Raw genomic sequence first — 13,824 nt, 5'->3', positions numbered from 1 at the left:
CACACTGATTGAGCAGAACACAACTCCTCAGGGTGAGCTGCCTCCATGGTGTCCTCCAGTGATGCTCATCCTGATAATGAGTGGGAAATGCTTGGGGTTGGGTATGGTGGGATGGGGAGGACAGTTGGGGACAGGGAGACTGGGATATAGGGGATAGGGAGAGCGGGATGTGGGAGATGCCTGGGGACATGGAGAGCAGGATGTAGGGGACAGTGGGGCAGGTTGTAGGGACACTTGTGGACAGGGAGGTTGAAATGGGGGGGGGGACAGCTTGGGACAGGGAGAGTGGGATGGGGGAGACAGGGAGGATGGGATCCGGGGACACTTGGATATGGGGAGAGTGAGATGACGGGGACAGCTGGGATAGGGAGAGTGGGATGTAGGGGAGAGCGGGAACAGGATGTGGGGGCACTTGGGATATGGAAGATACCTGGGGACAGGGAGGATGGGATGTGGGGACACTTGGGGCTGGGGAGAGTGGGATGTGGAGGATGGAGAGTGGGATGGGGGGAAGTGCTGGGGACAAGGACAGGATGTAGGGGACATCTGCGATAGGCAGCGTGGGATGTTTGGGACCTTTGGAGACGGAGGGGTTGGATGTGGGGAATACCTGGGCACAAGGAGAGTGGGATCTGTGGGACAGCAGGGGACAAGGATGATGGATGTCAGGGCCACCTGGGATGGGGAGGGCAGGCGAAAGAGGAGAGTAGGATGTGGGGGTGTTTAGGGATTGGCCTGGCACTGGGGGCTGCACAGCATTTGAGGGAGAGAGAGAGCACAGAATGGGAACTACAACCAGGTCCAGCTGTGCACAGAGGAGGGTGATGGGCTCCGGGTGCCCCTGTTCCCCCCCACCCCATATCCCCCAGGTTGCTTCATGGATGACAATAGCGTGGAGTTTCCCATCAGACAGATCTGGTCTCCAGGTGATCCCTGTGAGTTATGCATCTGCCAGGTGAATGAGAACCTGCTCTGCTTCACAGAATCACAGAATCACAGAATCACAGAATCACAGAATCACAAGGTTGGAAAGGACCCATTGGATCATCGAGTCCAACCATTCCTAACACTCCCTAAACCATGTCCCTAAGTACTTCATCCACCCGTTCCTTAAACACCTCCAGGGAAGGCGACTCCACCACCTCCCTGGGCAGCCTCTGCCACTGCCCAATGACTCTTACTGTGAAGAATTTTTTTCTGATATCCAACCTGAACCTCCCCTGACGGAGCTTGAGGCCATTCCCTCTAGTCCTGTCCCCTGTCACTTGGGAGAAGAGGCCAGCTCCCTCCTCTCCACAACCTCCTTTCAGGTAGTTGTAGAGAGCAATAAGGTCTCCCCTCAGCCTCCTCTTCTCCAGGCTAAACAACCCCAGCTCTCTCAGCCGCTCCTCGTAAGACTTGTTCTCCAGCCCCCTCACCAGCTTTGTTGCTCTTCTCTGGACACGCTCCAGAGCCTCAACATCCTTCTTGTGGTGAGGGGTCCAGAACTGAACACAGTATTCGAGGTGCGGTCTCACCAGTGCTGAGTACAGAGGGAGAATAACCTCCCTGGACCTGCTGGTGACCCCATTTCTGATACAAGCCAAGATGCCGTTGGCCTTCTTGGCCACCTGGGCACACTGCTGGCTCATGTTCAGTCGGCTGTCAACCAACACCCCCAGGTCCTTCTCTTCCGTGCAGCTCTCCAGCCACTCTTCCCCCAGTCTGTAGCGCTGCATAGGGTTGTTGTGCCCCAAGTGCAGGACCCGGCATTTGGCCTTGTTAAACCTCATCCCATTGGTCTCGGCCCAGTGGTCCAGCCTGTTCAGATCCCTTTGCAGAGCCTCCCTACCCTCCAGCAGATCAACACTTCCTCCCAGCTTAGTGTCATCTGCAAACTTGCTGAGGGTGCACTCAATGCCTTCATCCAGGTCATTGATAAAGACATTGAACAGGGCTGGACCCAGTACCGAGCCCTGAGGAACCCCACTTGTGACTGGCCTCCAGCTGGAGTGAACTCCATTAACCACCACTCTCTGGGCCCGGCCATCCAACCAGTTTTCAACCCAGGAGAGTGTGCGCCTGTCCAGGCCAGAGGCTGACAGTTTCATAAGCAGAATGCTGTGAGAAACTGTGTCAAAGGCTTTACTGAAGTCCAAGAAGACTACATCCACAGCCTTTCCCCCATCCAGTAGTTGAGTGATTTTGTCATAGAAGGTGATCAGGTTAGTTTGGCAAGATCTGCCTTTTGCAAACCCATGTTGACTGGGCCTGATCACCCGGTTCTCTTGCATGTGCTTCAGGATAGCACTCAAGATTACCTGTTCCATGATTTTCCCTGGCACTGAGGTGAGACTGACAGGCCTGTAGTTCCCCGGATCCTCTCTGCAACCCTTCTTGTATATGGGCACTAATCAGCCAGCCTCCAGTCTAGTGGAACTAAGACTAGTGGAACTAGCACTGAGTTCTAGTGGAACTTCAGGTCTCCTCCCTGCCCCTGCCTCAGCGCACGGCTCCTGGCCCTCCTCCCCCTTTCCCTCGGGATGCCGGGCTGCTCGTGGCCATGGTCCCTGGCAGCTCTTGGCTTTAAACCCTGTGGTTTTGGGCAGCTTGTGGTCTCTCTCAAGGTCTTCTCCTCTGCAGGCAGACGGCTGAGCTGCAAGAGGACGGACTGTGTGAAGACCTGTCCCTTCCCCATCCTCATCCCCGGGCAGTGCTGCCCCAACTGCTCAGCAGGTGATGGACGATGGTTCCACTGCATCCCTGACCAGACCCAAGAAGCCTGGCCTTAAGCAGAGGGATCTCCAAGGGGTTCTTGAGCCACACGAGGACCCCAAGATCCCCTTTCCTTCCTCTTCGTAGGCTGCACCTACATGGGAAGGATCTTCTACAACAACGAGACCTTCCCCTCTGTCCTGGACCCCTGTCTCAGCTGCATCTGCTTGGTGAGGGCTGCGCTGGGCACCCCGAGATGCCTTCGGCTTCTACCCCAAGAGCAGAGCCCCAGTTTTTCCCACCGTTGAAGGAAAAAGCTCCTGGGTGTTTGAGGGTTGCCCCCTTTTTTTTCCCCAGCCCATCCTGGCAGGCGCTAACGCCCGGCCCTCGCGCGTCTCTCCCGTCTCTCGCAGCTGGGCTCGGTGGCCTGTTCGCCTGTGGACTGTGCCATCTTCTGCACCTACCCCTTCCACCCCGAGGGCGAGTGCTGCCCCGTCTGTAACGGTAGGAGATGGAGATGAGGTTTTAGGGGGATTAAGGGACCCCTAGAACCTCTTGAGCCCCTCAACACGTGCTCCTTTGCATAGACTGCAACTACCAGGGGAGGAAGGTGGTGAACGGGCAGACCTTCATCCCTGAGGGACAGCCCTGCACGCGCTGTACCTGCCAGGTGAGCAGTGGGGTATCTGTGGGGTGTCTGTGGGACTGGGGAATGGATGGTAGGGATGGTTCATCCCCAAATTTACGGTTGGGGTTGATGACCTCAAAAGATCTTTTCCAACCTAATGACTCTATGATTCTATAACTTGAACCCATGAACCCATGAGGTTCAACAAGGCCAAGAGCAAAGTTCTACATCTTGGTTGAGGCAGTCTATGGCTTCAATCCAGGATGGGGGATGCTGTGAGTGGGAGCAGCCCCGAGGAGAAGGACTTGGGGTGCTGGGAGACAAGAAGGTCAACATGAGCCGGCAACGTTTGCTCCCAGCCCAGAAACCGCCTGCGTCCTGGGCTGCATCCAGAGCAGTGGGACCAGCAGGGAGGGAGGGGATTATGACCCTCTGCTCCACTCTCTGAAATTCCAACCTGGAGCCTGCATCCAGTTCTGGAGTCCTCAGATCAGGGAGGACATGGAGCTGTTGGAGCGAGTGCAGAGGCGGCTACAAAGATGTTACGAGGGCTGGAGCACCTCTTGACCAAGGCCAGTCTGAGAGAGTTGGGGTTGTTCAGCCTGGGGAAGAGAAAGCTGAGGGGAGACCTTAGAGCAGCTTCCAGGACTGAAAGGGCTCCAGGAGAGCTGAGGAGAGGCTCTGGATCGGGGGGTGCAGGGACAGGATGAGGGAAAGGGTTGAAGCTGGAAGAGGGGAGATGGAGATGAGATCTTAGGCAGAAATGCTTTCCTGTGAGGGTGAGGAGACCCTGTCCCAGGTTGCCCAGAGCAGTGTTGGCTGCTCCATCCCTGGAGGTGTTGAAGGCCATGTTGGATGGGGCTTGGAGGCCCTGATCCTGTCGCAGGTGTCCCTGCCCATGGAAGGGGTCCAACTAGATGGGCTTTGAGGTCTTTTCCAGCCCGAGACATTCCATGATTCTCTGCCCCAGAGCGACCCAGCCAGCCCTTCCCAGAGAGGCACAACACAGAGATGCTTCTCCACGGCTTTATTGTGCTCGGTGGCTGTGGCAGGAGGGGAAGGCAGTGCTGGGCAAGGGCCAGCCACCAAGCTGGGGACGCAGTGGCAGTGGGATGCGCTGCCTGTCCCCGGCATGGCGGAGCGCTTAGGACAGCGGGGACAGTCCCACCATGTTGTTGCCCCTGTTGAAGATCACATAGTACTCGCGGATGAAGACGTCTCCGAGGATCCAGAGCTCGCCAGACTCGGTGGGGATGTCCAAGCCTTCGAAGGCGAGGCTGCAGTATCCATCGCTCTGCAACCAAACACATGGAGGTTACCAGGTCCTGGACCCCTTCCAATCCCATTTACAACTCCAATCCCTCTCCCGCTTCCAATCCCATTCCTGGCAGGATGCTCACCTCTATCACGTAGGCACTGGGTGGCACTGGGAACCCGTTGCCATTGAGGTTGAAGTAGATGGTGGGCAATGTGCTGATGGCATCACAGCTGATCTGCAGGGGACACGTGGACGGTGGTGGTCAGTGTCTACCCCAAGAGGGAGCCCACAGCCTGGGGAGCGATGGGGAACCCCACAGACCCTCCACTGCTCCCCTGGGGCCTCACCTGGCCGTTGGAGCTGGCACCAAGGCTGGCGATGATGTTGTTCAGGGCGTTGTTGGGCACAGCCAGGAGCGAGGTGCCCGTGTCCACGATGGCCTGGCAACCGGAAGCACAGGCGATTGCCTGGCCGCTGGCGGTGACGCTGAGGGAGAAGGGTGTGGGTGAGCTTCTTGGGTGTGGGATGAGGAGTCACACCCCAACAACCACCTACCAGGGGGCAAGGGGAGCCACCAAGCCTGTGGGCTGCTCAGGGACTACCTGTCCATGGTGACCTGCCAGTAGGATTCAGAAGAGAGGGGGATCCAGGTGATGCCGTTTGTGGTGTAGTCGGAATCGATGCCACCAAAGAGGACGAAGCTGCCGCTCTGGTCGTTGCTGCAAGGGGATGTCCGTTAAGTTGAGGTTCCTTCCCATACCACCCCATAGCACCCATAGCACTGAGGGGTGCTTGCTGCCATCCTCCGATGCTGGCAGTGGTGAAAGATGTCCCTCAGGAGCCATGGGACATTACACCACAGGGGAACAGTGCCGGAGCCAACCCCCGTGCGATGCAAACAGGAGGGAACCCCCAGCAAGGACTGGGTGGCTCTGGGCAGGGCTTACTTGCTCAGGTAGACGGAGAAGAGGTCCTCAGCCACAAGACCTTCTGACATCATGTTGTCAAAGACGGGAGTGGCTCCAGAGGAGGAGATGCTTGGGTAAGCCAGACCCAGGATGCCATCGAAGGGGCTGTAGTAGAAGAAATCGCCTGGCTCGGTCTCAGCCAGACCGAAGATCTGGTTGACAACGTTGATGCCTGCAACCTGGTTGAGGAGATGGAGAAAGAAGGTTGGTTTGGGCAGGTGGTGTCCCGGTGTCCCTGTTCCCGTGGGATGGGGAGGTTGGTGTGCCCCATCTTACGCCGACGGTGTCATAGCCCAGGATGCCGGTCATGCTGCCAGTGCCATAGGCGATCTCAACGGTCTCATTGGTGCCAACGTAGGTGGAGGAAGCCGATGGGTTGAAGCGGTTGTGGTTGCCTACGGGAAGTGGTCACGGTCTGTCCTGTCCTCAAGGACCAAGGATGACCCTCCAGTACGTGGTACTGATTGCCTGATGTCCCTCAGGAGAGACAGGACAGAGCCATCCTCGTCTCTAAGACTCCCACAGGTACACCTGGAGCCAGCTTGGATGAGCCCAGGGCTTCCCCTGCCTTCCCCCATTGCCACATGGCTACTGGACACCTACTGCAAGCCTGGCTGGAGCAGTACACGGAGGGCACCCACAGGTTGGAGGAGCCGGTGTCGAAGATGACGGTAAATTCCTGGGCTGGGGTACCGATGGAGATGGTGCCATAGTACTCATTCTGTCATAGCGGGATGGGTAAGGAGTTAGCGGGATGGGTAAGGGGTTAGCGGGATGGGTAAGGCGTTAGCGGGATGGGTAAGGGTCTGCTGAGATGGGTAACAGGTTAGAAGAAAGAGCAAGGGGCTAGGGGGACAAGTAAGGGGCTGGTGGGTCAGGTAAGTGTCTAGCAGGAGGGATAAAGGGCTAGCAGGATAGGTAAGGGTTTAGTGGGTCAGGTAAGGGGGCTAACAGGATGGGTAATGGGTTAGAGGAATGGGTATGGGGCTAATAGTATGGGTAAGGGGCTAGTAGGATGAGTAAGAGGCTAATGGCATGGATAAAGGACTAGAAGGATGGATAATGAGTTACAGGAATGAGTGAGGGGGTAGTGGGCGAGGTAAGGGGCTAGTGAGTCAAGTAAAGGGCTACAGGGATGGGTAAGAGGCTAGCAGGTCAGCTTGGGGGCTAGGGGGATGTGTGAGTGGCTAGTGGGTTAGGTGAGGGGTAAAGGGAACGAGTAAGGGGCTAGCAGGTCGGGAAAGGGGCTAGCCAGATCGCAAAGGGGCTAGTGGGCTGGGAAAGGGGCTAGCAGGTTGGCTCAGTGGCCCGTGGCTGCCCCACAGGTGTCAGCCGCTTGCCTGCCATGCTCACATTCAGGTAGTTCTGCAGGGGCTCAGTGGAGGTGCCAGCGGCCAGGAACTTGGCGGCCGGGTTGTAGGGGTGCTCCTTCAGGTAGTGGTCCAGCAAGCCCTTCTCCTCCAGGACCTGCCGCATGGACTTCCCTCGCCGCAGAGAGATCCTGGCATGCGGGGAGACGGGAACTCACCCATCAGTGAGATCTGCGCAGGGACCTCCAACCTCCACCTCATCCCACAGCCCCATCCTCGCCGTGGCCACCGAGGGGTTCAGGTTGTCCCATATCCCTGCTGGGAGCCCTCAGGATTGTGGTGGTCACCCCAAGAGCCCAGAACTTACCTAGGGCCATGGCACTGGGCCAGGGCTACCAAGCTGAGAAGCAGGAGCAGCTTCATCGTGGCTTGGAGTTGAGCACTCAAGGTGCAGTGGCACACTGAGTCTGTCACCCGCTCCAGCCGAGCTCATTATATCCCAGCCGTGGTTGTTTGGCTGGCGGCACCGATAGGAAAAGCAAACGACCCAGGGGCAGTTATCACAATGTCCTTAAGGGATACCGGCAGGAGAATGTCAAACTGAGACCTCTCCATCTTCACTGGGGTCAACAACCACAGCCAGGAAGTAGGGATGCATCCTCCAGTTGGTCTGTATCCTGATGGGGAGGCAATGGAAGTTGGAAAAGGGGAACATGGGGCTTGTTGAGGCTGTTTATGGGCATGTCCCTTCCCTCATTGACTACCCATGCGTCACACAAGCCAACAACAACACCGTGGCCAAGGAAACACAGCCAAATCCTGCACCAGTAGATATGGGCACTGATTTTCCAGTTGGAACCCTAAGGAGCTGTGGTATGTAGGGTCCTGGTGCTGCTTTGGACCATCCTATGAAGAGCAGAATCCCTACCTGCAAGGGTTCCTCGGGGTGGAGCCAGCATGGAGGTGTGCGGCTGGCATGGGAACATTGGTCCTTTGGTTCCCTTCGTCCCCTGGTCTGCCCAGGGAGGTGGTGGATTCCTCAGCCCTGGAGGGGTTCAAAACCTGAGTGGATGAGGTGCTCAGGGATGTGCTTTAGTAGTGGACAGGTATGGCTGGACTTAATGATCTCAAAGTTCTCTTCCAACCAAGTAATTCTCTGTTTCTAGGAGGGGTTGTGACTCTCCTGCAGCACCACCTGGGTGGCCTAGGGGCGCCCACCCATGGGTCCCAGTCGAGCCCCGGCTTCATCACATGCCTGGCTTTGCACACGAGGCTCCACCAAATGCCAGCGCCAGGGCCTCGGGGGCAACGCCGGGGTAAGTTTGCTTAATTTCACACCTCCATCCAACAGGCAAACACAGACATTCGTCACCGGCTTTTTCCATTCCTGATGCCAGCTCCTCTGAGTTCAACACCACGTGGCCCTGTCCGCCTGCCCTGGAGCATCAAGGATGGAAGCCCCCGTCCTCCACTGTGGATGAGCCGAGTAGGAGCCAGCATGCCGTACTCCGGGAGCCTGGGGTCAGCCTGGGCAGAGCATGGTGGAGGTGGCACTGCTGGGATCTGGCTTAAAATCACGGATCTTAGAAGGGTTTGGTTTGGAAGGCACATTAGATACCATCTAGTGCAAGTCCCTGCCATGGGCAGGGACATCTCCTACTGGATTAGGGTCTCCAAGACCCATCCAACCTGGTCTTGAACACCTCCAGAGATGGGGCAACCATGACTTCTCTGGGCACCCCGTGCCAGGCTCTCTCTGCCCTCATCGTGAAGAATTTCTTTCTAAGATCTCACCTAAATCTAAGCTTATATCCATTCTACCTCATCGTATCCTGATATTCTCTGACAGAACCCTTCCCCAGCTTACTTGTAGCCCCTCTTGTGATGGGGCTTCACCCATCTCCATCTACCCCAGTGCTGCTTGTGGAACTGGGACCAGCTGAGGGAATGACCAGCTTGGGATGCCACTGGTTGAATGACACCAAGGTCGCCCGCTCGGGGCTGCGTCAGAGGCGCCTGGTGCTGCACCAGCTGACCTGGCCTCCATCACAGCGCCTTGTGCTGATAAGAAGCTGAAGGAAAGAACAGGTTGGCTGCAAACACGTCCTTGCAGCGCTACACGTGGAAAACCTTTACTTGTAGAAGCTGCACTGGGACTGCTCCAAAGGGCTCTTAGATGGCATCTTTGCCCCAGCACGCTGGGTGTCTGCACGCAGGGAAACTGCTGTACCTGGTGGGAAAAGCCCTCTTCGCCACAGCACCCAGCGACTTTCACCACTGCACAGAGTTTCACCATCTGGCACAAGGGCTCATGGTGAACTCCTCGAGCTTCTGCAAATCCCGCTCCTAAAGAAGACGGTTTCAGAGCTGAGATTTGCTTGATCACCTCATGCTGGGAGCCCTTTGGAAGCTCCCTTGCACCTTGGCAGTGGTGGGAGGCAAATGCTCTACCTCTGCAGAACTTGGCAGCACTCATGGGAGGAAGTTTGGAGAGCTGTGAGAGCTCCCACCTTCACACCCATTTGCCCTCCAAGGACTGAGAGCCAGGGCTTCGTCCAAGGAGGCAGCTCAGGAGCTGCCAGGCTTGCCACGTTCTCCATGCTGGGGTACGTGATGCATTAGGAGGTCCACAGGAGCTGGTGTGGGCAGTGGGAGGTGGTGGTTGGAGCTATGCAAAGCCAGATGCCCGGGGCATGTGTTGCTGTGCCTCATCAGGGAGGGAAGGGATGACATCCAGAGGGACCTGGACCAGCTGGACAAGTGGGCCTGTACAAACCTCATGAAGTTCAAGGCCAAGCACAAGGTCCTGCACCTGGGTCGGGGCATTCCCAAGCACAAACAGAGGCTGAGAGGAGAATGGATTGGGAGCAGCCCCGAGGAGAAGGGCTTGGATTGCTGGGGGAGAAGTTCAACGTGAGCCAACAATGTGTGCTCCCAGCCCAGAAACCACCCGTGTCCTGGGCTGCATCCAGAGCAGTGGGACCAGCAGGGAGGGAGGGGATTCTGCCCCTCTGTTCCGCTATGAGAGATCCACCTGGAGCCCCACTTCCAGTTCTGGAGTCCTCAGCAAAGGGAGGACATGGAGCTATTGGAGTTATTCGTCATGGCGTGCAGGGACAGGACAAGGGGAAGGGTTTGAACCTGCAAGAGGGGAGATGGAGATGAGATCTTAGGGAGAGTTGTTTTTCTGTAAGCGTGGGGAGGCCCTGGCCCAGGTTGCCCAGGAGGGCATCCCTGGAGGTGTTGAAGGCCAGGTTGGATGGGGATTGGGGACCCTGATCCAGTGGGACGTTTCCCCAGACATGGAAGTGGGGTTGGAACCGGATGGACTTTGAGGTGTCTTGTAAGCCAAATCAATCCATGACTCTATGATCAGAAAGCCTATGATGGAGTGAAAGGTCCTACTGGAAGGTGGAAATGTTCCATAGTCCAGCCCCACTGCAGGGAATGGGAGGCAACTGGTGGCTGTGGACGAGAAGCAATTCAGCAGGGGAGCGGAATGGTCGGTGTCCTCTCTTCTAGGGCAGGTTTGGAGGTGCTGGCGATGCCGGGTGGATTTCCGTCTGTTTAAGGGAAAGTTGTTAGCTGGCACACTGATTGAGCAGAACACAACTCCTCGGGGTGAGCTGCCTCCATGGTGTCCTCCAGTGATGCTCATCCTGATAATGAGTGGGAAATGCTTGGGGTTGGGTATGGTGGGATGGGGAGGACAGTTGGGGACAGGGAGACTGGGATATAGGGGATAGGGAGAGCGGGATGTGGGAGATGCCTGGGGACATGGAGAGCAGGATGTAGAGGACAGGGGGGCAGGTTGTAGGGACACTTGTGGACAGGGAGGTTGAAATGGGTGGGACAGCTTGGGACAGGGAGAGTGGGATGAGGGAGACAGGAAGGATGGGATCCGGGGACATTAGGATATAGGGAGAGTGAGATGACTGGGACAGCTAGGATAGGGAGAGTGGGATGTAGGGAACAGTTGGAACAGAATGTGGGGGCACTTGGGATATGGAAGACACCTGAGGGCAGGGATGATGGGATGTGGGAACACTTGGGGCTGGGGAGAGTGGGATGTGGAGGATGGAGAGTGGGATGGGGGGAAGTGCTGGGGACAAGGACAAGACGTAGGGGACATCTGCGATAGGCAGGGTGTGATGTTTGGGACCTTTGGAGACGGAGGGGTTGGATGTGGGGAATATCTGGGCACAAGGAGGGTGGGATCTGTGGGAGAGCTGGGGACAAGGATGGTGGATGTCAGGGCCACCTGGGATAGGGAGGGCAGGGGAAAGAGGAGAGCAGGATGTGGGGGTGTGGAGGGATTGGCCTGGCACTGGGGGGATGCACAGCATTTGAGGTGGAGAGAGCACAGAATGGGAACTACACCCACGTCCAGCCGTGCACAGAGGAGGGTGATGTGCTCCGGGTGCCCATGTTCCCTCCTACCCCGTATCCTGCAGGTTACTTCATGTATGACAACAGCGTGGAGTTTCCCACCGAACAGATCTGGTCTCCAGGTGATCCCTGTGAGTTATGCATCTGCCAGGTGAATGAGAACCTGCTCTGCTTCAGCTCTCCTCCCCGCCTCTGCCCCAGCGCACAGCTCCTGGCCCCCTCCTCCTTTCCCTCGGGATGCCGGGCTGCTCGTGGCCATGGTCCCTGGCAGCTCCTTGGCTTTAAACCCTCGGTGAGCTGCAAGAGGACGGACTGCGTGAAGACCTGTCCCTACCCCATCCTCATCCCTGGGCACTGCTGCCCCAACTGCTCGGCAGGTGATGGACGATGGTTCCTCTGCATCCCAGACCAGACCCAAGAAGCCTGGCCTTAAGCAGAGGGATCTCCAAGGGGTTCTTGAGCCACACGAGGACCCCAAGATCCCCTTTCCTTCCTCTTCGTAGGCTGCACCTACATGGGAAGGATCTTCTACAACAACGAGACCTTCCCCTCTGTCCTGGACCCCTCTCTCAGCTGCATCTGCTTGGTGAGGGCTGCGCTGGGCACCCCGAAATGCTTTTGGCTTCTGCTCCATGGGTGGAGTCCCAGTTTTTCCCACCGTTGAAGGAAAAAAGCTCCTCGGTGTTTGAGGGTTGCCCCCTTTTTTTTCCCCAGCCCATCCTGGCAGGCGCTAACGCCCGGCCCTCGCGCGTCTCTCCCGTCTCTCGCAGCTGGGCTCGGTGGCCTATTCGTCTGTGGACTGTGCCATCTTCTGCACCTACCCCTTCCACCCCGAGGGCGAGTGCTGCCCCGTCTGTAACGGTAGGAGACGGAGATGAGGTTTTAGGGGGATTAAGGGACCCCTAGAACCTCTTGAGCCCCTCAACATGTGCTCCTTTGCATAGACTACAACTACCAGGGGAGGAAGGTGGTGAACAGGCAGACCTTCATCCCTGAGGGACAGCCCTGCATGCGCTGTACCTGCCAGGTGAGCAGTGGGGTATCTGTGGGGTGTCTGTGGGACTGGGGAATGGATGGTAGGGTGGTTCATGATCCCTAACTTTACGGTTGGGGTTGATGACCTCAAAAGATCTTTTCCCACCTAATGATTCTATGGTTCTATAACTTGAATCCATGAACCCATGAGGTTCATCAAGGCCAAGGGCAAAGTTCTACATCTGGGTCAGTGTAGTCTATGGTTTCAATCCAGGATGGGGGATGCTGTGAGTGGGATCAGGCCTGAGGAGAAGGACTTGGGGTGCTGGGGGAGGAGAGGCTCAACAGGAGCTGGCAACGTTTGCTCCCAGTCCAGAAAACACCCGTGTCCTGGGCTGCATCCAGAGCAGTGGGACCAGCAGGGAGGGAGGGGATTATGACCCTCTGCTCCACTCTCTGAGACCCACCTGGAGCCCTGCATCCAGTTCTGGAGTCCTCAGATCAGGGATTACATGGAGCTGTTGGAGCGAGTGCAGAGGAGGCCACAAAGATGATGCGAGGGCTGGAGCACCTCTTGACCAAGGCCAGTCTGAGAGGGTTGGGGTTGTTCAGCCTGGGGAAGAGAAGGCTCCGGGGAGACCTTAGAGCAGCTTCCAGGACTGAAAGGGCTCCAGAGGAGCTGGGGAGGGGTTCTGGATCGGTGGGTGCAGGGACAGGATGAGGGGAAGGGTCTGAAGCTGGAAGAGGGGAGATGGAGATGAGATCTTAGGCGGAAATGCTTTGCTGTGAAGGTGGGGAGGTCCTGTCCCAGGTTGCCCAGAGCAGTGGTGGCTGCCCCATCCCTGGAGGTGTTGAAGGCCATGTTGGATGGGGCTTGGAGCCCTTGACCCAGTGGCAGGTGTTCCTGGGATTGGAACTGGATGGGTTTATCTCCTTTCCCATTCCATGATTCTATGACCTCTCCCCGTCGCTGCCAACTCAAGGACTTGAGCTGCGAACAGATGTCGTGTCCCCACTCCAAAGCGTCCACCCCACTCCCACAGGTGCATCCTGACTCCCACGGGTCCATCCCCTTTCCCACAAGCACATCCTGACTCCCAAGAGTCTATCCCCGCTCCCAGGGGTCCATCCTTACTCCCAGGGTTGTATCTCCACACCCAGGGGTCCATCCCCACTCCTAGGGCTCCATCCACACTACCAGGGGTGCATCCCCACTCCCAGGGCTCCATCCCCACTCCCATGGGTGCCCGGGCACTGCCTCCCTCAGGCAGAAGCTGAGTGGATCCCATATACGTCAAGGTGCTGAGGTCCTCCAGCCCCTCACCGCCCCACTGAGGCAGGACTGGGGGGCAGGATCAGCCCCATCACCACCTTCCCAGCTTTCCAGGTGCACGATGTGGGGCTGGGAGATGTTCCTGGGGTGCCCTGAGCCGCCTGAACCCCTGGGGAGGGGACGAGGTGCCCTCCTGGCCACCAATAAAGTCATCCTGGTATCTATCCCTGTCCTGTTCCTGCTTGAATCCACTGATCCCAACTCGGAGGAATTTTGGGGTTCCCCTGGGATGAGGAGGGCAGTGCTGGAGGTGCTCAGCCCCTCCAAGC

The 13,824-nt window shown here is 57.4% G+C and overlaps 1 protein-coding gene across 1 annotated transcript; it reads right to left on the bottom strand.

Annotated features, from left to right (window-relative positions):
* Nucleotides 1-4,350: 4,350 nt before the first annotated feature.
* Nucleotides 4,351-7,311, bottom strand: LOC128852282 (pepsin A-like). Its single transcript, XM_054067982.1, has 9 exons — nucleotides 7,226-7,311; nucleotides 6,902-7,049; nucleotides 6,152-6,269; nucleotides 5,825-5,943; nucleotides 5,528-5,727; nucleotides 5,183-5,299; nucleotides 4,928-5,066; nucleotides 4,723-4,815; nucleotides 4,351-4,616 (listed from the first exon to the last, which is right to left on the bottom strand). Exons 1-9 carry the CDS (start codon nucleotides 7,279-7,281, stop codon nucleotides 4,467-4,469), a joined length of 1,140 nt encoding a protein of 379 aa, XP_053923957.1. The 5' UTR covers nucleotides 7,282-7,311; the 3' UTR covers nucleotides 4,351-4,466.
* Nucleotides 7,312-13,824: the final 6,513 nt, after the last annotated feature.

This window comes from Cuculus canorus, chromosome 5 (genome assembly GCF_017976375.1).
Source record: "Cuculus canorus isolate bCucCan1 chromosome 5, bCucCan1.pri, whole genome shotgun sequence".
Classification (NCBI taxonomy): Eukaryota; Metazoa; Chordata; class Aves; order Cuculiformes; family Cuculidae; genus Cuculus; species Cuculus canorus.
Note: the sequence above shows the minus strand (reverse complement) of the source record. Positions and strands in the feature narration are given on the sequence as shown.